The sequence below is a fragment of the Haemaphysalis longicornis genome, unplaced genomic scaffold (genome assembly GCF_048455015.1).
Source record: "Haemaphysalis longicornis isolate Haplotype H1 unplaced genomic scaffold, Haemaphysalis longicornis Haplotype H1 scaffold_5, whole genome shotgun sequence".
In the NCBI taxonomy this organism is placed as follows: domain Eukaryota; kingdom Metazoa; phylum Arthropoda; class Arachnida; order Ixodida; family Ixodidae; genus Haemaphysalis; species Haemaphysalis longicornis.
In genome coordinates, this window is record NW_027526385.1 from 27,832,036 (window position 1) to 27,856,770 (window position 24,735).

Below are 24,735 nucleotides of genomic sequence, written 5' to 3' on the forward strand. Positions count from 1 at the left end.
TTTTCAAGTTCAGCCATTCAAATGTGTAATCGACCTACTAGCCCCTGTGTTGGCTTTCATTTATAGCCTTTCACTGGGTACTGGGATTTTTCCAAGACAAATGCAGATTGCGATATGTGTGCCATACATAAAAATGGAAGAATTACTGATTTTTTTAATTATACACCACTTTCGATCCTTCGAGTATTATCAAAGAAGAAAAGATTATGTACATCAGAATGAACAATTTCTGATCTAAGCACTCCGTGCTTTCAGCGTGTCAGTTTGGTTTTCGGAAATGCAGATAAACAGAGACTGCCCTGCTGAAACAAAAAGAAATAATTAAGGCATTCGTGGCAAAGCATCTTGCTCTCAATATATATATATATATATATATATATATATATAAACGCAAGACATACACATGAGAGGGAATGTACTGCCCTCCCTCTTTTATGGGAGAAAAGGTGCGCTACAATGCGCCCTGTTTAGACGTATTTATTGGCAAGTGGTACAATAAAGAGAAAAGAAAAATGCAAAGGGACGTCTAGGAAGGAGGTAATATACGGTCGAACAAAAGAAGTTTCCAATGGTCCAGAAAAAATATCAATAAGTAGAGTCCGACGCAAGTCTCAAAAAACAAAAACAAACATGTTTACTAACGTTTCGACTGGTGGTCCAGTCTTCATCGGAGTAACATTTACAGTACACTGCAGAACGCTTTTACAGGTGCGTGTAGAGAGAGGAGGAAGTTGCGCTACAGTGCGCCCTCTTTAAAAGAAATCATACGTCATCATTCAGCAAAACAAAAAAAAAACGCAAGACATACACATGAGAGGGAATGTACTGCCCTCCCTCTTTTATGGGAGAAAAGGTGCGCTACAATGCGCCCTGTTTAGACGTATTTATTGGCAAGTGGTACAATAAAGAGAAAAGAAAAATGCAAAGGGACGTCTAGGAAGGAGGTAAATTGGCGCCTCTCCTCATAGGAATTAACAGAAGAAGCGGGGGCGGGGAAGAGAAAGGAGTAAAGGCGGCAGAACGAGATAAGGAAGTGGGGAACGCGCGTCAGCACGTCATCGCTTTTCGTCTTAGGAATGTGTCAACAGAAGAGGGGGGGGGGAAGCGGCAGAACGAGATAAGGAACTGGGGAGCACGCGTCAGCACGCCTTCGCTTTTCGTCTTAGGAATGTGTCACGTGAAGCCGGCGCTATGTGGCTAAGCCGGCGCTAAGAGGCTAATTGAGTGAACCTGGAGGGATAAAGCCGGCGCTGGTATGCCTAAAAAGAGGATTGGTCACGCAAGAAGCGAACGGAAGAAAGGCGAGTAATTATTGTGGCAAACATGTCAACGCGCCCACGCCTTCGTTCAGCCCAGAGGATGCGGTTTTGAACTTAAATATGAGATATGATTCGCAAACTTCGCGTGCGTGGTTGCTGTTGAAATTGGATTCAATTATTGTTACCTTCAAATTATTAAATGAATGACCCGGGATTCCGACGTGACGGGACAAAGGAAGGTTAGGAAGAGACTTGGCATGTGCCCTATGATTGTTGAACCTTAATCTAAAAGCGTTCGCCGTCTGGCCAATATATTGCAGGTGGCAGGTATTGCACTCGAGCAGGTAAACTACGTTGGCGCTGTCACAGTTAAAATTTCCCTTCAGTTTTACAGAGAAGTGCGAGGCGGTGCTAGAGGCGGTTTTTGTTTTCGTCATGTGGGGGCATACCTGACAACGAGGCTTGTTGCAGGGCCCACAACCGGTCACTGGTGAATGGCTGAGCCTCGAAGATGTCAGAATGTCGCGCAGGTTTTTGTTTCGCCTATAGACAACACGTGGTGGTTGGGAAAATATAGATGCTAGTCGAGGACTTTGACTTAATATGTTGTGATGCTTTCGAAGTATGCCAGAAACATTCGGCACAGATGCGGAGTGAGTGAGAACTAGGTTACTTGAAGGGCGTCGGTCGGCTGGCTTCCTGGAGTTAAGGAGTTCATTGCGGCTCAGCGCTCCTGCTCGGCGAATGGAATCGTCAATTAATTGGAGCGGGTACTTTTGTTTGAGCAGATCGTTTTTCAGTCCCTCACAGTTGGAAAGAAAATCTGTTTCCTTGGAGCATATCGGGCGGAAGCGGTGCGCTTGACTGTAGGGTATGCCCGTTTTCCAGTGCTTAATGTGACTACTTTGAAAATGCAAATATTGATGGGAGTCCGTCGGTTTTCGGTAAAGGGTGGTCTCTAATTTGTTCTGCGAGACAGATACCGTCACGTCGAGGAAGTTGATGCTGGTAGCGGAAAACTGGTGTGAGAAAGAAATGTTAGGGTGGACCGCGTTAAACTCGGCTATAAATCTTAGGAGATTGGATTCTCCGTGTGGCCAAATCAGAAAGACATCATCGATGAAGCGCTTGTAAAAAAATGGCTTCAAGTCGACGCTTGCAAGAAACTCCTCCTAGAGGACTGCCATGAAAATATTTGCATAATTTGGCCCTATCCTTGTGCCCATGGATGTACCACTGACTTGAAAATAGTGTTTGCCATTGAACTCGAAATTGTTTAGCTCAAGAATCAATCTCAGTAATAAGGCCAATGTGGAATTCTCGACGGGCTTAGGCTCCCGTGATTCACTGTAATCGTGGATCACCGCTTGTATTCCATCAGAGTGGGGAATATTGGTATATAATGACGTGACGTCCATGGTGACAAGCAGACAGCCACTGGGAATCTCAAGGTCTAATATTTCAGAGAGAAAGTGGTTGGTATCTCGTATGTATGAAGGAAAGTTAGGGGGAATTTTGTTGATTAAGTTGTCGACATAGAGGGAAATATTTTCGGTAACCGTGCCTATGCCAGATACGATTGGGCGACCAGGGACATGTGCCTTGTGAATTTTGGGCAAAAGGTAGAACCTGCCTGCTATTGGGCTGAGTGGTATCAGAGAACGCACCGTCGTTTTGTCTATTTCTTTGGCCTCCAGTAGTGCTTCGAGGTTTTCCTTGACAATTTCTTTATATTCAAAAGTTGGATCAGATTGAAGAATTTTGTAAAAGGATGTGTCGGATAATTGTCGGTCTGCTTCTTTGATGTAATCATCTCGATTCATTATCACTATTGCTCCACCTTTATCAGCGGGCTTGATTACAATTTCGTGGCGACATGCCAACTTCTCAAGTGATTCTTTCTCTTTAATTGAAAGGTTGGGTCTAAAAGGCGTCTGCTTTTTATAGGCTTCAAGCACGTCATGTTGTACTGCTCTAATATATAGATCTAGACATTTGTCGCGCTGAGTCGGTGGCGTCCAGTGCTTGGAGCTGGGTAAAGAGCCGGCATTATCCGTGTTAGGGCGCCCATGAAAGAATTCACGCAATCTCATGTTGCGAGCGAAATTGTCTAAATCTTTAAGAAGCTGGAATTCGCTGAAACCTCCCGTTGCTGGACAAAAACTTAGGCCTTTGGATAGTGTGCGAACTTCGATCTCTGTCAGCACAACACTGGACAAGTTCACTAAATTACTGGTGGGGAAGTCACTCTTCTCGGTCATTTTAGAGGATGATGGCATAGGAGGGGGTAATTCAAATTGCTTCAAAGGAGGGACCATGTCGCGAGACATTTTTTTAGATTTCATCGTGGCTATTGAAGACTTTTTCTTGAGTTCAAAGACAGCTAGAGAATCAGATTCATGTTTGGTGAGAAGAGGCACCAAAGTCGATTCTTGCTCATGCACAGATTTAACTTCCGATTTGTAGTGATCTAAAACAATACTGGTTAATTCTAGAGATGCAGAAGTTAGGACATTTTTCCATCTGGCTTGGTTATGAGGGGACAATTCAGACGTAGCGGGTTCTAATTTCAAAATGAGACCTTTCGGAACAGCAGATTCATTCAAATAGTGGGTGAGTGAGGTGACGTGCAATTCAAAGCGAATGCGTTTTTCTGCCAATTTTCTAGCATTTTGTAAGTTCCTAGACACGGTTAAAGGAGCAGATTTACCAGTGTCTAAGGTGGGAAGTCAATTTTGGCGGTTGCTTGTTGAGGGCTCAGCATCGCTGCTCCGAAGGTTGTAGCGGCGGGGGCTTGGCTGGGGTCTGTGCGGAGCCGACGGCTGGGGTAGACGGCCCACGGCTGGTGCCGATGGCGTGTGTCTCTGTGGAACCGATGGCGTCCTATTATGTCGGGGGGAGTCCTGGTTTGTCTGGCTCCGTGGATCAGCTGAAGCGAAGCTGCACCACGTAGTATCATCGCTGGGTCTTCGAAAACACAGGCGCCGGATATGACTGGCCATGATGGCGACTCCCTCAAAACTGACGTGAAGCAAAATGGCTCTGGTCTGTGCTAGTTGGTACATCTTCGGTGGGAATCAGCTTGAATGCAACGAACACAAAAGAAAGAGGGACGTGAAGGCCGTCGGCAGCTAGTACCCGTGCCGCCGGGAGCCACTCCAAGCCATGGTCCAGGTAGAATGTAGTCCGGGAACGGCGGCAGAAGTTACGGAGCAGTTGATTGAAGCGGCAAGCTTCCTGATTGCAGCGGGTCACCAGGGAACGGTTTCGGCCGCCACGACGGCGATCAGTGCTCCTAGGGAGAATAAGGCTGGCGTACACGCGCGACACTTGGGGCCGCTTCCTGGTGATCGCGTCAAGCAGGGAGCGGTATTCTTCGAACACGGCCGTTGTAGCGGCCAAAAAAGAGGGAGGGCAGTGCATTCCCTCTCATGTGTATGCCTTGCGTTTTTTCTTGTTTTGCTGAATGATGACGTATGATTTCTTTTAAAGAGGGCGCACTGCAGCGCAACTTCCTCCTCTCTCTACACGCACCTATAAAAGCGTCCTGCAGTGTACTGTAAATGTTACTCCGATGAAGACTGGACCACCAGTCGAAACGTTAGTAAACATGTTTGTTTTTGTTTTTTGAGACTTGCGTCGGACTCTACTTTTTGATATATATATATATATATATATATATATATATATATATATATATATATATATATATATATATATATATATATATATATATATATATATATATATATATATATATATATATATATATATATATATATATATACATACATATATATATATATATATATATATATATATATATATATATATATATATATATATATATTTAAAGGCATTTGATGTAATTAATCACGTCATTTTGTTGGCCAAACTTTTTTCATTAGGGCATCAGAGGCTCTGTCGCTACTCTTATACGATCATACTTGGAACAACGTCGCCAAGTAGTAGCTCACAATAACACCTTCTCAGGCATGCAACCAATCATGCCTGGTGTGCCACAAGGCAGAATTTTAGGTCCTTTGCTGTTCCTTTTATATATTAATAGTATATTTTGTAGTTCATTGCCAGGTAACGTGATAGCATGCGCGAATGATACCACCATGCTAGTTTCGAAGAGTGCAGAAGCAACATTGTCAGTATATGGCAATGAATTTCTGGAGTACCTTCGACAATGGTGGGGAAAACTACTTAAAGGTAAATACCAACGGGACAAAAACTGTTATATATTGAGCGAAAAACAAAATTGTGCGTGATAGTATTCAACTGGTGTATGGAAATATAGTCATTGATATTGTTTCAAACATAAAGTCCTTGGGCTTAGTCTTCCCAGAAACACTCAGCTGGGATTTACATATCGAAGAAATACGCAATAAAATGAATAAAATAAATGGTGTAATAAACGCAGGGTGCTATCTTCCAACGGGAGTGAAGATAAGTTATATGCAATGCTTTTTTGCTTCCAGCCAGAGCATATTGTCATACCGTATGGGGAACAACGACAGAGACAAATATTCCAAAGCTACTGGTAGCACTAAAACGAGCAGTTAGAATAATTGTAAATGTATCATGGTATACGCCCACCGAACACAATTTCACTCAATGTCATGTACTAAAGTTAATACCTTATACGCCTTTAAATTGGTAGTCATGTATAAGAAGGCAATATTAAGAAGCAATGAATCATTTATTTCCATGTCTAAACTCCCACGCCATGTCACTTCTTACAACGTGCGCCAGCGCCTGGTGTGGTTTTTTCCTTTGTTCTCAACAAACTATCGCCTACAGTCATTGTGCTATATTTTACCATTGTATCTAAATCGCCTTGAGAATAATAATATCTGCCTCGAAAAAACTTCAAAGAAAAAATTGTGTACTGTTCTTTACCTGTTCGAGTCACTCTGAATTATCATGATGAAACTGCATTAAACTGCTTGTCAAGAAGCGATCTGTACGGGCAGCAAACCCTTTATGCTGTGTTTTAGGATTTTTTAAATGTTTAAGCTGTTTAAGCCATGTGCTATGTTTTCTATGACTGTGTTGATTTTGTTTGTTCTCGTGCAAGTGGGGTTTATCCTTCTGAGCGACCGGCATATCGTTAGATGTTACAATTGTGGTTTGCCCAGTGTATGAAGTGAAATGTATATAAACCAAGCTGTCGGGTTGGACGTACGGGGTCTTCAAGCTCGCAGCTTTTTTTCTATGCGTCCTCTCTCTACTGTACCGCAGCAAGAGCGAAATAAAGTTTCATTTCATTTCATACTGTGCTGCTCTGAGTACAACGTGACGCAAACGCCTGTCACAGGCTATGGCAGCTACCTTTTGCTTCATTTTCCAGGTCTGTAAATACAACAAACTTAGATGTTACAATTGTGGTTTGCCCAAGTATAAAGTGAAGTGTATATGAACCAAGTTGTCGGGTTGGGCGCACGGGGTCTTTAAGCTGCGTTGTTCGCAGCTTTTTCCCATGCGTGATCTCTCTATTGTACCGCAGCAAGAGCGAAATAAAGTTTAATTTCATTTCATGCTGTGCTGCTCTGAATACAACGTGACGCAAACGCCGGTGACAGGCTGTGGCAGCTACCTCTTGCTTCGTTTCCCAGGCCTGTAAATACACCAAACTTACTTTCCGTAGGGCATCGGTAAGCGGAGCTCCTACGTCCCGCACGTGCGAGCTGTGGAAAGCCACATCCAAGCTGTCCACTTCTTTTGCAAACACATTCTCCGCCCTTAGCTCTTCCACAAGATGCGCCACTGCGTCGACCGGGCCCGATACGGTTACTGAGTCATGGGCGTTGTAGCACGCGATTTCCACGCCGTCACGGCAGCGTACCTCGGCTTGTTCCCGTGTGAGGCCTGCAGGAGAAACATTGCACCGGAATTACGGCACTGAATCAAGGAGGGACGATAAAATAAGAATTCAGGCCTAATAGCATTCAACAAAAGAATATCATTTAAGTTACTTGAAAAACCTGCGTCGTTCACTCGTTTCCAATGGTGACAAATTTGCCGATTCGGAGGGAAGTCGGTGAAATGTAATAACGCCCAGAATAAACCATGTGGGCACAACGCACATACCTTGGATTCTTGGCGAGTAGGGCTGATTATGCAAAACAACAATGAAATATAGGGACGATTAAAAACCGGGAGGGTTTTTACAAGACTGTGACAAGATGACATCGAATTTCACGACCTACTCGAATGGCCTTTATTGCTTTAATGCTAATCATTTACAAAATCATGCGACTTAAACAACTGGTATGCCGGTATTCTTAAAGGGACCCTGCAACACTTTCGATAAGCACTTTCAATCTTTTTTTCGCGTCTGGAACCAATGCGAAAGCTATAGTCATGGCCAGCACGGAGCGGCACTGCGTGATTTGCTTGCCGCACCAGATACGCCTTCGATTTCTGCTTTGTTTCTGTGGCTTTTTTTATAAAGTTTCTATCGAAAAGCGTTCATTGCTGCAACTGAAGGAAAACCGGCCAACAAACGCTACATCGCCTTTGTGACGTAATTCAAGCGGCCGAAGAAGGCCAAGACCGGCGGAGGGAGAAAAATGTTTTGAGCGAGTTTACACGTTATCTGATGGGCATAGAGCAGTAATTTTTGGCGGAGGTAATTTGCGATCCCCTAATCTAAGTACTGCTTGTGTTGGGTAACTAAATTCTGCAAGCATTTAGATTAAAAAAAATTTGAAAAAAAGTGTTGAAGGGTGCCTTTAAAACGTCAATGAAAACAAAGGCAACTTTTTTAAATTTAAATTTATTAACTTTGGCAATTCACCGAGAACAACGTTTATTTAGCAGAACAGCCCGAGAAATACTGAGGAAATTTCAAGTTTTTCTCTGCAGTGGCGTGATATGGCCAGGAGTAATGTCATATCGTCCAGCACTAAAAACTGTTTGCCGCGTGTTAACTGAACGCTAGCAGTTAGCAAATGGTAGGATTAAAGTGGACTAACTAGAGGCCCCACTGCAGTCGTACAGGAAAGTTCCTTGGTGGCGACTTACGCCGGCGGCCGCCAATCCCACAAGCAAGATTCTGTGATGTCATAGAGATTGATTGATTGATTGATTGTAGGGTTTAACGCGCCGACGCAACGCAGGCGATGAGGCGCGCCGTAGTGGAGGGCTCCGGATTAAGTTTGACCACCTGGGGATCTTTATCGTGCGCCGAAATCTCGTACACACGGGCGTTTTTGCTTTTCGCCTCCATCAGAAAAGCGGCCGCCGCGGCCGGGAATCGAACCCGCGACCTCGTGCTCAGCAGCGCAACGCCTTAGCCACTGAGCCACCGCGGCGGGTGTCATAGAGAAATCGGCAGGAAATGGCTAGGGAGTCTTCAATGCTTCATCTGTTTTCTATGTTATCTCTATTGTGAGTTTGGAATTTCTGATAAAATTGGCATCATCGTTATCAGGCCTTAGTGGCTTTTTTAATGAACCCTACTTGTATTTTTCCTGCACGTCCCCTTTAAGCAGTTTTCGTTGCTTCATACTCTTAACCAACGAGAATTTATTTGTTTTCATTTCCATTGTTTAGGGTATAAATCAAACAACTGAATTTGGGATCCGCGACACAAGTTCACTTTCTGGCTGGCAAACGGTCCTAAGTCAGAGAAGAGTTTTCAATGTTCTACTTTTATTGTTGCTCTTTAAAGAAACAATTGCACTGCAAAACTGTGGTGTAGCCCATTCTTAAAATTGGCCCTGTTGAAACGGCATTAAGACTCCAAACAGGACAGAGCGTGTTCCTAACCATTGGTTTGTCCAGAAGCGTTTACTTCCCCGCAGTGAACATTCTCACCAATTTCGAACTGACGTAGTTACACTCAGCTCACTATCATTTATTTGAGTGTAAGAGCGCGGGGGATTTATTTATTTATTTATTTATTTACATACCTACTTCGCCCGTTGGGCATTATAGTAGGGAGGACAGATAATCGATATGAAATACAAGGTTGCGCACTCTTTAAAAGGTGGAAAGGAAAGAATCAATTGTAAGTAAACATACAAGGTTTAAATTAGTAAGCCACACGATTCAGACCGTGAGGTCTGAACACGCTTCAAGCATACATGTGGCGCATTGTGATGGAGCACATAAGACAGCACTAAGGAACAAAGTTTCGCCCAGTTGAAAATATACATTCATTAACACAGCACGCTGGCTAACATTGCAAAGCATACACAGCAAATAAAGTTTCAAATGGCGAGTACGTTTTTATCTACAAACGTATTCTTGGAGAACAGTGTGAACGTTACATAAGAAGCAACTTCAATGAGTTCAGGAGGCAGCAGGTTGCATTCGCGTATTGTACGGGGAGAAAAGGAGGTCTTGTATGTGTTTGTGCGCGCATATTTCTTTTATCTTAATTAAGTAACTGGTTGCGGTGCCCGGATATGTAGGCTGGTGACTGTAGATAAGCCTCTATGTTTAGTGGTGTGCGATTGAAGACAGTATCTCGAAGGAAAGAGAGGCGGAAAACAACACGGCGTAGTGTAATATCTTCGGAACAAATGTGCTGTTTTATTTCTGTGACGCTGCTTGGAAATGAGTAAATGCCGGTGATGAATCGGGCAGCACGTTTCTGTATCGCTTCTAAGATATCGACAAGGATTTGTGTATGCGGGTCCCACACAACAGACGCGTATTACTTGAGAATCGGGCGAACGTTGCTTAGGTAGCTATTCGCTTGACATCTAGTGGCGCGTGCCTAAAGTTCCGTTAAATAAAATTAAGTACTCGCCCTGCTTTTAAAGCGATGGTTTGAACGTGACGATTCCATATCAGATCGGCGGAAAACCTGACACATAAGTATTTTATTTCACTTGTTTCTTATAATGGTTCCATTATTGAACTGCGATCTGGTCCCGTGGTCCCATCTGATCCCATCTGATGGTGGTCCCATTATTCAAGTCCGGCGACACGCACAACCCATTAAATTACTGTCCGTGTTCATTAACTAGCATCCCACGTAAGCTTTTCGAACACATAATGTATTCCTACCTAGTTAAGTTTCTGGAAAACAACTCTTTTTTTTCTTCATGCCAACATGGCTTTAGGAAATCATTTTCTTGTGAGATCCAGCTCATTTATTTCACACATGACCTTTTCTCTGCTCTAGATAACGGATCTTTTGTTGACAGCATATTCTTGGACTTCTCCAAAGCATTCGATCTTGTTTCTTATCAGTTACTTTGCATGAAGCTTCGAAAGTTAAATCTGGACCCTAATATTGTAGCTTGGATTGAAAATTTTTTGTCTAATAGAACACAAATTGTAACCGCTAGTGATTTCGACTCTTCTTTCTGTTCAGTCACATCAGGCGTGCCTCTGGGATCCGTACTCGGCCCCCTTCTCTTTCTAATTTATATCAATGATCTACCCAGCTCAATTAACTCTTCCATCAGATTGTTTGCGGATGTTTGTGTACTGTATCGAACGATTTCTTCAAATTCTGACGCGTCACTGCTACAGTGTGATCTAAACAAAGTGTCTAACTGGTGTAATTATTGTAAAATGCGTGTAAACATGAATAAATGCAAAACAATGAGATTTTCCCGGCGTCTGAACCCCCCGAAGCTTCAATTTACACTATTGAAGGCCGCCAACTTGAATAGACAAAAACATATAAATATCTGGGAGTCCACATAAATCGTAACTTATCTTGGGAAACTCACGTGAATTACATAATTAACAATGCTAATATGACCCTTGGGTACCTCCGACGTAACTTTTCTGCTGCCCCTTCTGATCTGAAACTGATACTTTACAAAACACTAATTCGTCCAAAGCTAGCATATGCCTGCGCAGTATGGGACCCAGGATTCGATTATCTTACTAACGCTTTAGAATCCGTTCAAAACCGCAGCGCACGTTTTAACTTGGTCAACTACTCTCGCATGTCAAGTGTAACATCTATGAAGCTCACCCTTAATCTACCCAATCTTTCTTTGCGCAGAAAAGCAGCTCGATTGAATCTATTTCACAAGATCTACCACTCTAACCCAATTTTAAAAAAACGAAATGGTAAGTAGTCCATCATATATATCACCACGCACTGATCATCCAACAAGGTTAAAGTTCCGCATTGCAATACAAATATATTTTTTAATTCCTTTATCCCGAAAACATCGAAACAATGGAACCACCTGCCAACCTCAATCGCCACAATCACCGATGCGCGCGCATCTCGAACGGCCGCCGAACGCTACTCTCGTTCATATTTATCGAACATGTATTCTGTCTCCCTATCTTTTATGCTGATTGCTTTGTGGTAGATGCGTTTATTTTTCTTGTGTCCGTATGTTCGTTTTGTATTTTCTTCTGCTTGTATTTTGGTCTCATACGCTGATGTTATTTGATAAGTGGTTTTTAATCGCATCGCATTAGTTCATATGCTCGCTTTGTATTTAATTCACTGTTTGAGCCTGCGTATTGCTATTACGTTTGTATAATTTCTGGAACATTATTATTTTCTATATGTAAACCGCATTTATAGTGTAACTTGACTAATCTGCCCGTGTACAATTGTTTTGTAAACTCAACCACTCCCTTCTGTAACGCCCTCTGGGCATTGAAGGTATTGAAATAAATAAAATAAATAAATGGGGAGCCGTTCAAGTAATACTGTGTGCGGATTAGTTGTCGCTTGCGGGTGAAACAAATATGCTTACATTTTGAGATGTTCAGGGAAATAAGCCACCTGTCGCACCAGGAAAAAAATTCATTTAGGTCTGTTTGTAATGCAACTCGGTCAGAATTTCTATTAATTTCCCTGTAAAGGACGCAATCGTCTGCATACAGCCGGATTTTTGAAGTGATTCTGTGCTAATGTCATTTATTCATATAAGAAATAAAAGAGGACCTAAGACGGAACCCAGCGGAACGCCAGAAGATACGCATGCGTATTCTGAGTCTGCGCCATTGTGAAAGGCCGAAGTGAAAATAACAAAATTGTTTCATCATTGTTCCCGTGTTTTTGAATTTTTAGTTTGAAAGTTGGGTGTCAAGTCTCAACAGACACAATCTTCGCCATTAAAAATCACTACTTCAAACAAATATAACATACGATGTCACAGGGAAACCTGAAACAACCCTTCAATACCGAATACACGATGTGCTTCAGCTTTGCAAGTATAAACATCCAGTCAGTCTTGATAGCTGTTGGACTACGAACATCGGACACTAACCACTTTAAGCAATCTTTTTAAGGATTTAAAAAAAAATAAGCACACTATATTACTCTAAGCGATAAAAAACTCCAGTTATGAAACATGCCTTTTGATACTTATATCTCTCTCTCTAGGTTTGATAACTAACATCTCTAAAATATCAAACTTTGACATTTGATATGCAGACGCACGAAGCTACCGTTTTAGAGTAGACATAATAGGTAGGACATAAAACAATTCTATGGAGACTCCCTGGGTGGCCGTGCTTAGTTCTCATTGATAAAATTCGTCAACGTTTTTACATAAATGCGGAACCACATTTCTTCTTTCAGCAAACCATCCAAACTAAATTGAGGTAGATATTATTGATTATTTGGTTACAGTGCCTACTAAAAAGACCAAAGAAGCGAAGAACATACATGTAGCCCTTTCCTTTTTTTGTCTCCGTCTTTTTTTTGTAGGTTACACGCTGTTAGCAGCGTTCCTTCGACCCTGTACATCTTCGCTGTTTTGAAAAGAAAACGAGCACCAACTATCGCTATGGTTGTCGTTTAGGCCTTGACTTTCGTATTATTAACGTAGTAGTTCTAGCACAGACATTTTTTGGCAAAACAACCCTAATTGAATTCAGCCTTCTTGTGCAATCAAAGTTTTAACGGCGCGCACAGCTTGGGGGCCCCTGAGGGAAGGGGAAAAGAGGAAGAAGAATAAACGTGTTTTGCTGTCTAGATTCAGCTGCGTGGCCTCGTTAGTCCATGTAAGCGCTGCGTTCGCCACTCAGGTGGATCGAACTAATATTTCCTTCCTGTTTATGCTGTCCTATTGCATTTTCGCTACTCTGCCGAACTCTTACCTCGTTAAATCTTACGGCGCAGGCCAGTTTTTGTCTAGGGGCGTATGCCCCATTATGTGCACAAAAAAGTTGTGAGTAGCTGCATGTTGCACACTGTGATCCCCCAAACGTTCAGGAATGACCGCATATTGCTGCAGCAAAATTTAGTGAAAGCACAATGCGCCCGTTAACTTTCATGATACATTTCTGCGGTATTGGCCTCTAAACCAACTGAAACAGTAGTGTGCGACAGAAATCGTCATGCCTCCAATCAGGTTTCATTGGAGGAAGTTGCATTTTATGCGGCACGTTTCTCCACATCTTTCTACGTGTCATTTTGTATATCAACGGAGGGTGCTCTTCATTCTGTCCCTGAAAAACATTATATGGGTTACAGGTACCAACCTTCATTATATTTACTGCTCTCAAATGCTGCCTGGGCCGGAGGAGTACAACAATGCCAGGTATCAGGTAACCTGACTGGTTCGATGCAATCATATAGTAAAAGTTTCCCTTTTCACAAGGTGTCACAAACAGCATTGGGTGACCAGAACGAGATTGACCACTTGGGTGCAGTATTTGTCTGAATTCTCCAATTTCGGGAGAGGCTTTCGTCCTGTGCGGGTAACAGACAGGCTAATGATGATGACGATAAAAATTGCCTATTTTGGGCTTATTTGTTGATCTTCCACAACGGCAGGTGCAATTTTATGAAATCGGTAATTCGTAACCACCCCTTTTTTTACACAGACGCGTGAAACGCTGTAAAAAATTGGCTGGCGATTACGATACTCCCTAATGCGATATTTGGGCGCAGCAACATTGCGCTGCGGCAGCACTCACTCGTGGGTTCTCTCGACGGCAGCGATGATGAACCTCTGCGTCGGGGCGCGAACAGCGTCTCAGGAAGAGACCGCGAACGGCGTCTTAAGCGAAGGCACATCATAGTCGCGCGCACGCCCCGCTCACGTTTTCGCCAAGCGTCGCGCTGTCGAGCGCCGTGTGCGGGCACAGCGTAATGCCCCCTCCCCTCCTCCAACGCCCACTTTCGGAGAGCGCTTGCTCGCGCCGCTGCGGCGAACCACCCTCCCCTTCCAATTTCGCTACACTCTCCTCCTTTGCTTTCTTTCATCGTTAACTTTTTCTTTCACTCGTAGTGCTTGCCATCGTTCACTCGGCTACGCCGACAACGCGGCTCAGCCCAGAGACAGCCGCCAAAGGGCTGCGCCCTAAAAGGACAAAGTAGTATATCACGTACCCACTGCAGCCATGGCTCCTTTTGGAAGGTCCACCGCCTCGGTGCAACGTCCTCGCCAATAAGCGCACAGCATTGCCTGCTCAGCAGTGAGGGCTCCATCGACGTACGCACAGCCTATCTCGCCGGTTGAATGACCGACGAAGCCGTCGGGTTGAATGCCCACAGCGCGGAGCATGTCTACGAGCGCCACCTTTATGGAAGCAAAGCTTAAGTTATCTCCGAGACTGTACCTTTTAGCAGAATTATGGGGCGTCTGTTGTTGCCCCATTAGCAAGACAAAACACACTCCTCAGTTTATTCCTCACATATTCTTCCTGTACACTGTGCATCACCCGATAATTTTGGCATTTAGATCTCCTTGTTTATTACTCGAGGCCGGGGTTCAATCTTTGCAGAGGCAAAGCGGTCGCCCGGATGGAGTTTGCACGGACGAGGTCATTTACGCTGACATTAAAAATGGCGGACGCAAACTCTCGTGGTCAAAAGGGAACGCATTGTTTAGATGGTACATTTTTGTATTTGTGTTCCGTAACCCGGTTAAAAATTTAAGTTTTGAGTGGTGAAATCTGAACAACTTGGATTTTTATTTCTGGTGCACTGTTTGCTTCAGTGCTAAAGTGAGCCGTTTTTTTAGTATGACATTCTTAAAAACTTGCAATGCTTTTTGCAATTATTAGATACACTTTTAGCAAGCGCCTGCGCGTTCAGACGGCAACTAGAAAACGCAATGATGCCATAATTGAAATAGTTAAAATAAATGTGTAAGGAAACTTCGTATTAACTGGTTATAGGGCTCCTCCTTCCATTAGGAGTGTGAGCCAGGTAACAAAGTAAGCTGACCCTGGTTACGGAAGTCTCCAGTCTCGCTTCAGGTCGGAAATACAGCCTGAAAAATTTCTCCCGAAACCTAAATGGCGTTCTAACCCACGTCGAGCATTGCGGGACCAGAGTGGATGTAGCAGTGGCAATAAAAAAGACATAATATTGACGTTGAAAAGCATAAAACCATTACATGACCGAGTAAGGACACACAAAGCAGTTAACGCGTTATATTACGAAAGCTACGCACTATCGCAGAAACAGTTATGTCCAGTGGTACATCGCGGATTGCACATACCTGGACTGCAGGAATGGCGACGGACGTCGATGTGAAACCGTTATTCGAAACCTCGGCGTTGGTCAGAACATCGATGAGGTCAACGTCGAACTGTTGCAGCAGCTCGTGCGACTTGCGAATGGAGTTGGCAAACACTTCGAACACCATCATTTCTCGAGCCATGCCTTTCCACTGGCAGCCCATTCCGGTGAAGACGAACCACAGAGGGCGCTTCTCGAACGGAGCCTGTTCAACCTCGCTGATATCCTTCTGATCAGAATCATCCACATGCACCAAGGCGAATCCCCGGAAAGGAAACCGATCTACCTTGGGTTGGCCCACTTGGTTAAGAAGCGCGTACACAGAGTCCGGGTACGGTCCCTCTGACATCAACAGGTCTATCGTGGTCTGCGAAAGATGTGGGAAGGAGCCCTCATGAAGGCGTTTGGAACGTACTCGCTAAACATTGGCATAATGTTTATTCGCTGTGCTGACAATGGTTGCTTAGCGGAAGAAAAACTTAATCAAAGTGAAAACATTGCCAGCGGTATTTTGGCATCGTAAAACACTGAGGGTTAATTAGAGGTCTCTGCTCAGATGTCGCTGTTGTATGAAAACAACAATCAAATCTTGCTGAGAAAAGCCTACAAGAAGGTAATTCAGTACTTATATGTCAAAACATGTTAGTTTTACGACAAAAAACCTGTCAAGAACGATCGCCCTAAATTTTCCCCGTGCGTGTGTGTGTAAAGTGATAAGTTGTTTTTCGATAAGCTAGGTGTACTCGTGTTTTTATTTCTCACGAAGTTTGTTTGTAAATGAACAATTTATTTGAAATTTTGTAAAACCATGTACAGTGTACTCGCGATAATTCAAACTCGGGGAGAACCGAGGATTTTATTGGAATTATGCGAAGTTTGAATTGTCAGAATTTCCTTAAATGTGACTCGTGGCAAGATGCCAACTTGTGTTGTAATAAAATATTCACATATGTGTTATACAACATTCACACACAGTAGGGAAGTGCCATTTGTACTTTGACAAAAAAATTACAGATGAACTACTGCTTTGTCTTTGCATTGGAGTTCGAAACATACAAAGTTTCCGATGCCGGCGTCAAGTTTTGTTTGTTTGTTTGTTTGTTTGTTTGTTTGTTTGTTTGTTTATTTCTTTCTTTCTTTCTTTCTTTCTTTCTTTGTTTCTTTCTTTCTTTCTTTCTTTCTTTCTCTCTTTGTTTCCTTTCTCTTTCTTAATCCACACGCGGTTTTTAGGGCGCGCGGTTCCGCTTTGATGCGTGTATGCAGGTACTAATGGGCTTTATTTGTAACTGTTAGTGATATAAGTGTGCAAATGGGAAGCTGGAAGCGGCAAATTCACGATATATTTTTCGGCTAGAACAAGCAAAAAGTACGAATTAACCGAATTTGGGCAATGCAGAAGTTTCAATTAAGCGGCTTCAAAATATATTAAAAACATGACTGTCCAACGAAAATTTTGAAATTTGTTTGAACTAACCGAAACATTGAATTACATGAGTTTGAATTATCACGAAGTTATGTAATGGCTAATCTTTTCAAATAAAAGCCTGGAAGCAAAGAAATAGCGCCTGTGCGTGATGCCTTACAAACACGTTTCTATAATAAACGGGCACTAAAGCTTCCCTTACCGAAAGCGAGTCCTTATTTCTTCCAGCCATGAGCACCAGCCTGGGCAACTCAGACTTCTGTCGCTTCACACTGCCAACGTTCGGCCCAGGGTTTGCTTCAAGGATTGCGTGACTGTTCACGCCGCCGAAGCCAAACGAGCTGATGCCGACCGGGCCTCCTGGGAAGGGCATTGACTTGTGCACTACCTCCACGCGGCCATCAGTTAGCGCTGTGATGCCGGGAATTGGCTCCGTGAAGTGTAGGTTTCCGGCTATGACGTCGGTTTCCAGGGCGAAAATCACTTTGGCCAACGATGCAACGGCTGCAATCAAACAGTACCGTGATAGAGGTAGTTCTTTAGCACCAGACATGGGCGCGTAGGAATAGTACAATAAACGCAGCTGCAGAGGGCAGAAGACTGGAACTGGAGCTACTGGAACTTTGCCTTGAAAACACCCTATCTAAGCAAATGCCATCTCATGGTTCAGCTGGTGTATTTGGCACGAGTTGTCGAAGAATATTTAGCAGCGTATTGTTGACAGCATGTTCCATTTATGTCATGACCTTCGAACATAGTTCTCCCAGCTTTACTGCACCAACTAAGCTGTAAATGGCCTTGTCCGGTACACGTGTATAACAAAACGTGATCCGTATTTGCCAAAGCTCACGACCATGAACTTTTATGAAAAGGGTTCATCAAAAGGTTAGAAGAGAGCTGGTGCAGGAACAAAAGTAAGTGCTAAGTACTGACAGGCCGATAAGATGGGCAATTTGAGAGAGAGATCCTATGCAAATGAACAGGGAGTTTATGTGAAAGATCAAAGAAAGTGAATTTGACAACTGTTGGTTCTTGCCCACGCGGTGTAGTGTAGACATTTGATCATATATTTCACTTTTAGCAGAAATTGAACGCCTTTCGTTAAGCAAAACCTGGCAAATCGCCACGTGCGTTTCATCACGGCAAAGCGGTGATGTAATGCTTGTTTAAACTCGGTGATTTTATGCTTGTTTCGGTGATGTTATGCTTGTTTTATCAAGTACAATACGTGGAATTTCAGTTTTGACCATTTGTATCATGGCTTATTTAATGGTTAGGTTCTACAACCTTGTCAGCTTCTGCAGAGTTAATTGTTGAGACACACAGTCGCCATTCGTGACATACCACTTGAGTTGTCCGGCGGGTTGTCCGTAACAAGAAACATCACTACAAATCTGAAAATCCCAGGACAGGTGAAACGGCAACTCCGATCTTCATTTTTGGGCTAAAGGTTCGCATGCAGGCCGGAAAAAGAGTAGGAAGAAGCATGCAACGCTCAAGTCTGACCTGATATAGAGTGGTAGACAATTTTAACGCAGTTGTGATTTACTTGGTCAGAGTAAAAAGGGTGCTCTGGTCGCGCGGAATCTGCGGACGTAAAAATATTTGCACAAACCAGACGCAGCCTCTGCGTGCCCCACGTTGCTTTTGACGGAACCGATCTTCAAGGGCACCTTTCGCCCCGTCTGGCAAAAGAAAGCGGTAGCCGCGGTAAGCTCTTCGGTGTCTCCTGCCTTGGTTCCCGTTCCATGAGCCTCGACATACGCCACTGTGCGTGGGTCGATATTCGCCTCCGCGTACGTGTCACGCAAAAGGCTTTCTTGTGCTTTCGAAGAAGGGAAAGTTATTCCTGCAAAAACATGAAATGGCAATTGCTGAAGCCCGGGACGCTCGAGCAAGTGTATATGGTGAACACTAAGCGTATGCAGAGCGCTGATGTACGGGCGATGGCATTTATATCTGAAGTTTTTGTTCTGTGAACTGTTGTTGACGTTAACCGGGGATGGTGCGCTCATTTACATTAGCAGACGAATATATTTAGTTCTAGAGGAATGGAAGCCCTGAGGCGTAACTTTATAAGTCGCAGGTTTTGACGACTAACTTAAAAAAATTCCAGAGCATTGTAAAAAGCATATTTGCTTTGCAAGTACTCAGCGTAAATAACTCCTGCATTGGATATAGAACCAGCATGATAGCTTTTTACGCCTTATAACTGTGCACCATTTGCGGGGAATAGGCGGAATACAGATAGTACAAGTTAGGATTGGTCCAGCTTTTATAAGGAAGGGGACAAATCTGCGATAACAAGCACTGCGAAGGCAAGTGGTTGAGAAGGTTACCTTCATTCTTATATCCGTCGGAGTTGGCTCTGACACCGAGAACCCTGGCGTACACCCGACGAGCTGCGGAGGCCCTTTGCAGAAAGAAGACACCAACGGCTTCACTCCGAACAAAACCCTGGCCTTTGTCGAGAATAAAAATATGGGAGGGAACCTCTGGTCAGTAATTTCAACACAAATTATTGAAAAGCCCAAACGAAACCAATTTGTTTTCTTGTTCGTTCTCCAAACAACACGAAGGAAACTGAAGACTATATCGGGGTAAACCTAATTTCTTAATAAAAACTGCCCTCGAAAATTGATTGAGTGGTTGCTTTGCAATAAAGCTTGACTTTGGGCTAGTTGGGTATGCGCTAGTTGGGTATGCGTTAGTTGGGTATGCGCTAGTTGGGCTAGTTGGGTATGCAGCGCTCGTGTCTGTGTAACCTCTCTACGTCCGTGTGTTTTTGCGCTGTTTTTCAAGGTGTTCAAGGTGTGGTTGCTTTGGGTGACCCTTTGCATAGATATGGCGTGCGCATGCTTGAAACTTGTGATCCTTTTTAATGTTCTCGCGAAGCACTTTCGCAGCAAGCGGTAGGCGGATGCTCATACTCTGATGGATGTAACTGGATTGAATTGAGCTGAATTGGGCGTGTTGGAATATGGCGGGTTGCAATACTTCAGCTTTTGACGAGCGCGCTGGACTAGGTGCTACCCAAACGAGTGTAACTACTTGACGGGATTGATTTTTGTTAGCGATTATACGCAGTTTCATGTGAGTTAACTTCATCAAAATTCATAGACTATTAGTTTTATTCTGCCATAGAGATATGGAGAGCCGGCTAAAATGCAGACCAGGCGGCTTTTCCGAAACGAGTGTGACTTTTGGAACAGCTTTGAGAAGCGGTGGGTTACTCTTATTTGCAATTAATTTGGTCTGGTTAGTTGTGTGCAATACCGACGGAGATAAACACCTCAGCAGTTAGGGACTCCTCTGAGCAGTCAAACGCACGTAATGTTTAGGCGCTCAGTATTGTTGAACGAAATTTATGTACGTTAGAGTTGACGGTGGTATGGCACCAAGGTGAAAGTGGGTGAGGCCGAAGGCTTAATTCATAGGCGCCCTCCGTGTTGGTCCGTGTTGTTAACGTTTTATGTATCCTACCCTATTGCATGCAGAGAAGCTGGGTGATGTTTCTGCCACCAAGCAATACGGTTTTTTTTCATTTGACAGGTCATAAAAAATAACGTTTATGAAGTCTTTCAAATTCAACCTGCAAAATTTACGAAAGCAGGGAGAGCGCAGTCAGGCAAAAATGAAAGTTGTGGTAGCTGTGGTACAGGTTAAATTAAACAGAATGCATAATTGTCTGGTCGTGGCGAGAGCTATCGACTTCACGTCATTGTGTTTTCGAAAAAGTGTACTTCCCTCAACTTACGTTACTGACGGAGACGTGCTGATAAGCTTAAAATGAGATTTATCAAGAAGAGCCATCAGTTCTAAATCATCAAAAATGTAATTCTTGATGTAAGAAGTGGCAAGCAAGCAAGAAGTGTTGGGCAAACCGTACTATTAGAGTCAAAGGCCTTGCATTTTCCGTCCTTTGAAAGCATTCCCATTGAGTTGTAACTCAGTGACGTGAATGGGTTGAGGAGAAGCGAGCATCCTCCCACAATGGCCGCCTCGCACTGTCCAGTACGGAGGGACATCATGGCTTGGTTGAGGGCAGACATGGTCGACGAGCAGGCCGTGTCGACTGTCAAGCTTGGGCCTGCGTTTGACATTGTTTCATGATGCTACGTAAAACAATTTTATTTGTCTGCAATGAAGTTGCACGTTCTTTCATGGGAGAGCCGCTCCCGCCGAACACAACGGTCAATAAAAAAATCGACGGAAATTCCGGCAATTGTCTACTTATGCGTAACACTGTTATGCCGCTTGTCTAGTGTGTGAGCTCTTTACAGATAGATCAGGGTATGAGTAGCGAAAGTTGGTGTAATATTTTATTGTTTTTAACTTTTAGTTTGTTTCTTTTGGCCAATGATGTAAATTTATATCAATATAGCGATGAAGTTCCTTTACTTTGTTAATTATGTTTTTCCGAAGATGCAAGGCGTAGTGCAGGGTTTTAAGATTGACGCTTACATTTATTTGTATCAATTCCGAGGTTTTTTGTGCATCTGAAATTTAGTCTGTGCTTTTGGGAGCACCCGTATTAGACGGATATTTTTTATTTGGTCAGTTTATTTTCGGGATATTCTATTTTCTCAATTTTTCTTATTTTCTCGTTTCCCAAGTTCTCGTCGACCAATTATCGCTATCTACACTATAATAGCGATTAAAGGTGTTACTTCAGCCAAATATGCAGCTTTGGCAAATGCGCGGCGTTACAGGGTTCACTCAATTTAGTATTTGTAACATGAAAGTGTTTTATACCCGGATACACAAACATTTCGCTGACGTCATATCCGTCACGGAAGTGACGCCAGTCCAACGAAGCAAGCGGCTTGTAAAGGGTGCACCCCTTCACATAGGTTCTTCTTGCGAGGAAGCTACTTTTAGTACTAAAGAGTACGTCATACTTACGGTTGTTCGTTTTCGGGTTTTATATTTTAACAGAAAAGTGTTTTATGCCGCGATACCCCAAGATTTCACTGACGTCATATCCGTCACGGAAATGACGCTGGCACACCTTTGCCGAAGCGACCTGCCAGCAAGACGGCTTAGTCACGGCTATCGCCAACCACACCCAGAAGATTATGATGATGATGATGGCTGGATGTTTATGGCGCAAGGCCAACTAGGGCAAAGAGCGCCAAAACACACCCACAAGACAGCCACCGACCCGCAAATCATGCTCACCTGGAGATTTCGCGAACATTTCACTTTCGTCTTTTACTGATTCCTGTGACAGAGGAATCAACCGCAGTTTTTTTAAATCGTACTTCGAACGTTCTTTTACGAACTTTTTTTGTATAGTCTCCGTTTTTGGCGGAAATGTACATGATGCATATTGTTGATTTTCTCAGATCCGTTTTGTGAATTTCTTTCTAATTTTCTTTTTTTTCAATGTTAAAAAATTCAAGTTCTCCTCGACTAACTTCTAATTACGCTGTTACAACAATTAAAGCTGTTACTTATATCAAATCTGCATATTTTGTGTAAATCGTGGTGTTATATCGTCCTGGCTATGGAGGTACTAGGCGAAGAATGCTGCGCAAAACGTTTTCGCCCACCTCCCTCGTTGGAATGCTGCATTTGATAGCATTCATTAAAAACCAAAGGAGCCAATGTAACCGTTCATAGAACCACCATGCATTGTCTTACCGTGAAATCCGAAGGCGTAGGATATTCGGCTGGATAACATGGCAGGAGTGGAACCCAACATGACGAATCCACTTTTTTCGGTATTCGCGCTGTAGGCGTGGCTGTTTTCGGAGTACGAAGCGCCCACAAAGACGCCAACGTTGCGTCCGCGCAGTGCGGCTGGGTCATAGCCGGCGTCTATGATAGCCCCGTACGTTGCCTCCAGCAGCATCCGTATTTTAGGGTCCAGAACACTGGCCTGCTCCGTGTGCACTCCAAAGAACTGGGCGTCGAACCTCGAAAGGTCGTTGATTTTTCCCGTCCGGTTCGGGACGCCCAGAATACCTGCAAATCCGTGCCGGACCCAGCGGCCCAAAGCCATTGAATGATTTCGTATACGTTTACCATTCGAAGCGTGTCATTATGTAAATCATTTTGCACCCTCAACATCATTTCACGTGTTGTACTATCGTTTCGTAAAGACACGTTTATGTGAGGCCGGAAAAAAGGAAGGAAAGTTCTAAGGCGACTATCAACAGTTGATGCGGTCTAGAGCAGCTTAGCGGCAATTACGATTCCCAAGACACAGTACGTAACCAAGTATGCTTTAGAGGCATCCTTTCAAACAGAGGAAACAAGCCTTCACTTGTGCCTTGTGTGCGTGTGCGTGTATGTGGCCACAGCAGATGATCCTTCAAGTATTCATAGTAAGACATCGCATACGATTTCATGTGGACGTCTGTCATGTCTGAGTGGTCATGGTGCTGGTGTCGCAATGTTACGTATTTTGTAAACTGATCTTTTTTTTCAAGTCCAATAATTTTTTTCCTCTCATGACAGTTCACATAGACCGTGAAGCTTCAACGAAAAACTCTAATTTACGCATCGTTGTCAGGGAAGATTTGTGGCTTGGTGCTTGTGACTCCTACCAGAGTTCTTCAATGCTTTACTGGTCACGAAACTTCGGCGCTAGTTTCACATAGGGACCGCGCGCGCCACTACAAGCGCCACCGCCGCACGAAGGTCATCCAGCCGCCGCGCGTGCGGCGTATTGGCCAGCTCTTGGCGTGCAAACGCTCGCTGCTTTTGGTGTCTGCGCGCTGATTAAGTGTGTTTTTTTCGTCGTAGTTAGCGATGCATAGTCCAGTCATTGTGTATATCACCTGCCTTCAATGGGGTTTTATTTTTCGAAGTAAATTAGCGTAGACTTCGTCCGCGAACGGCAACGGCTTCTGTGTGCTCTGGCACAAGCGCTGCGCCGTCGTGTTTATGGATTTTTAAATCTATATTGCTTCTTTTCTTAAAGCAAAAGTGTAAATACCACACATACGGTAGCTGTGTACTCACGGACTGCTGCGGGCCTATCGATAATACAATAAAAGAACTGAAAGCAACCAAGTGCGCGTCGTTCAGACTACGCTTAATGAATTCGTTGATTACTCTGGAATGCACAGAACGCTAAAAGAGATAGCCCAATAGTATTGTCGTTTCGATGAATGGGTACATACTTGAGAACATCTAAAAACGCTGCAGAAACGCGAAGGATCAAAGCACGAAGAGATATATGTTGCGCCATGTGTCTCTCTGCTTCCACGCATTGCAATCCTTGCAAAAACAGGAAGCGAAAAAGAACAATAAAACTGATTTTATCACACGCAACAAAAAATTTCGATGTTACGGAGGGAGACAAAAGAGCATGGTCCAGCGTATAAAAAATTATTTTCTCGCGCTGCGATGTGCAGCACACGGAGGAAACAGAATATTGCCACGTAGCTAAGAACGACGCAAAACTTTTCTGAACGCAGCGAGCTCCTGCACTACAAAAGACTAGAATGAAACACAAATGTCGAAGTAGCAGTCCGCAGTGTGACGTGCACAGATGAACGTCGATAAAGTGAATTGTGTGGCGTTTGCTAAGCATGCATTACTCTCGGAACGTTATTAATTCCAGATCCATGGAAATAGGATCGAGAACATTCTGAAAGAAACAAAAAATCAAGTTA

At 43.6% G+C, this 24,735-nt stretch overlaps 1 protein-coding gene across 1 annotated transcript in view; it reads right to left on the reverse strand.

Moving 5' to 3' along the window:
- The window catches only part of LOC144137996 (fatty acid synthase-like), a 73,853-nt gene that overhangs the window by 45,454 nt on the left and 3,664 nt on the right, over nucleotides 1-24,735 (reverse strand). The window contains exons 2-9 of the mRNA XM_077670029.1: nucleotides 22,754-23,077; nucleotides 20,997-21,197; nucleotides 19,447-19,569; nucleotides 18,723-18,956; nucleotides 17,310-17,611; nucleotides 15,665-16,051; nucleotides 14,548-14,737; nucleotides 6,907-7,136 (exon numbers count right to left, since the gene is read on the reverse strand). Of these exons, the coding sequence (XP_077526155.1) occupies nucleotides 6,907-7,136; nucleotides 14,548-14,737; nucleotides 15,665-16,051; nucleotides 17,310-17,611; nucleotides 18,723-18,956; nucleotides 19,447-19,569; nucleotides 20,997-21,197; nucleotides 22,754-23,077 (1,991 nt within the window). The remainder of the gene's footprint in view (nucleotides 1-6,906; nucleotides 7,137-14,547; nucleotides 14,738-15,664; nucleotides 16,052-17,309; nucleotides 17,612-18,722; nucleotides 18,957-19,446; nucleotides 19,570-20,996; nucleotides 21,198-22,753; nucleotides 23,078-24,735) is intronic.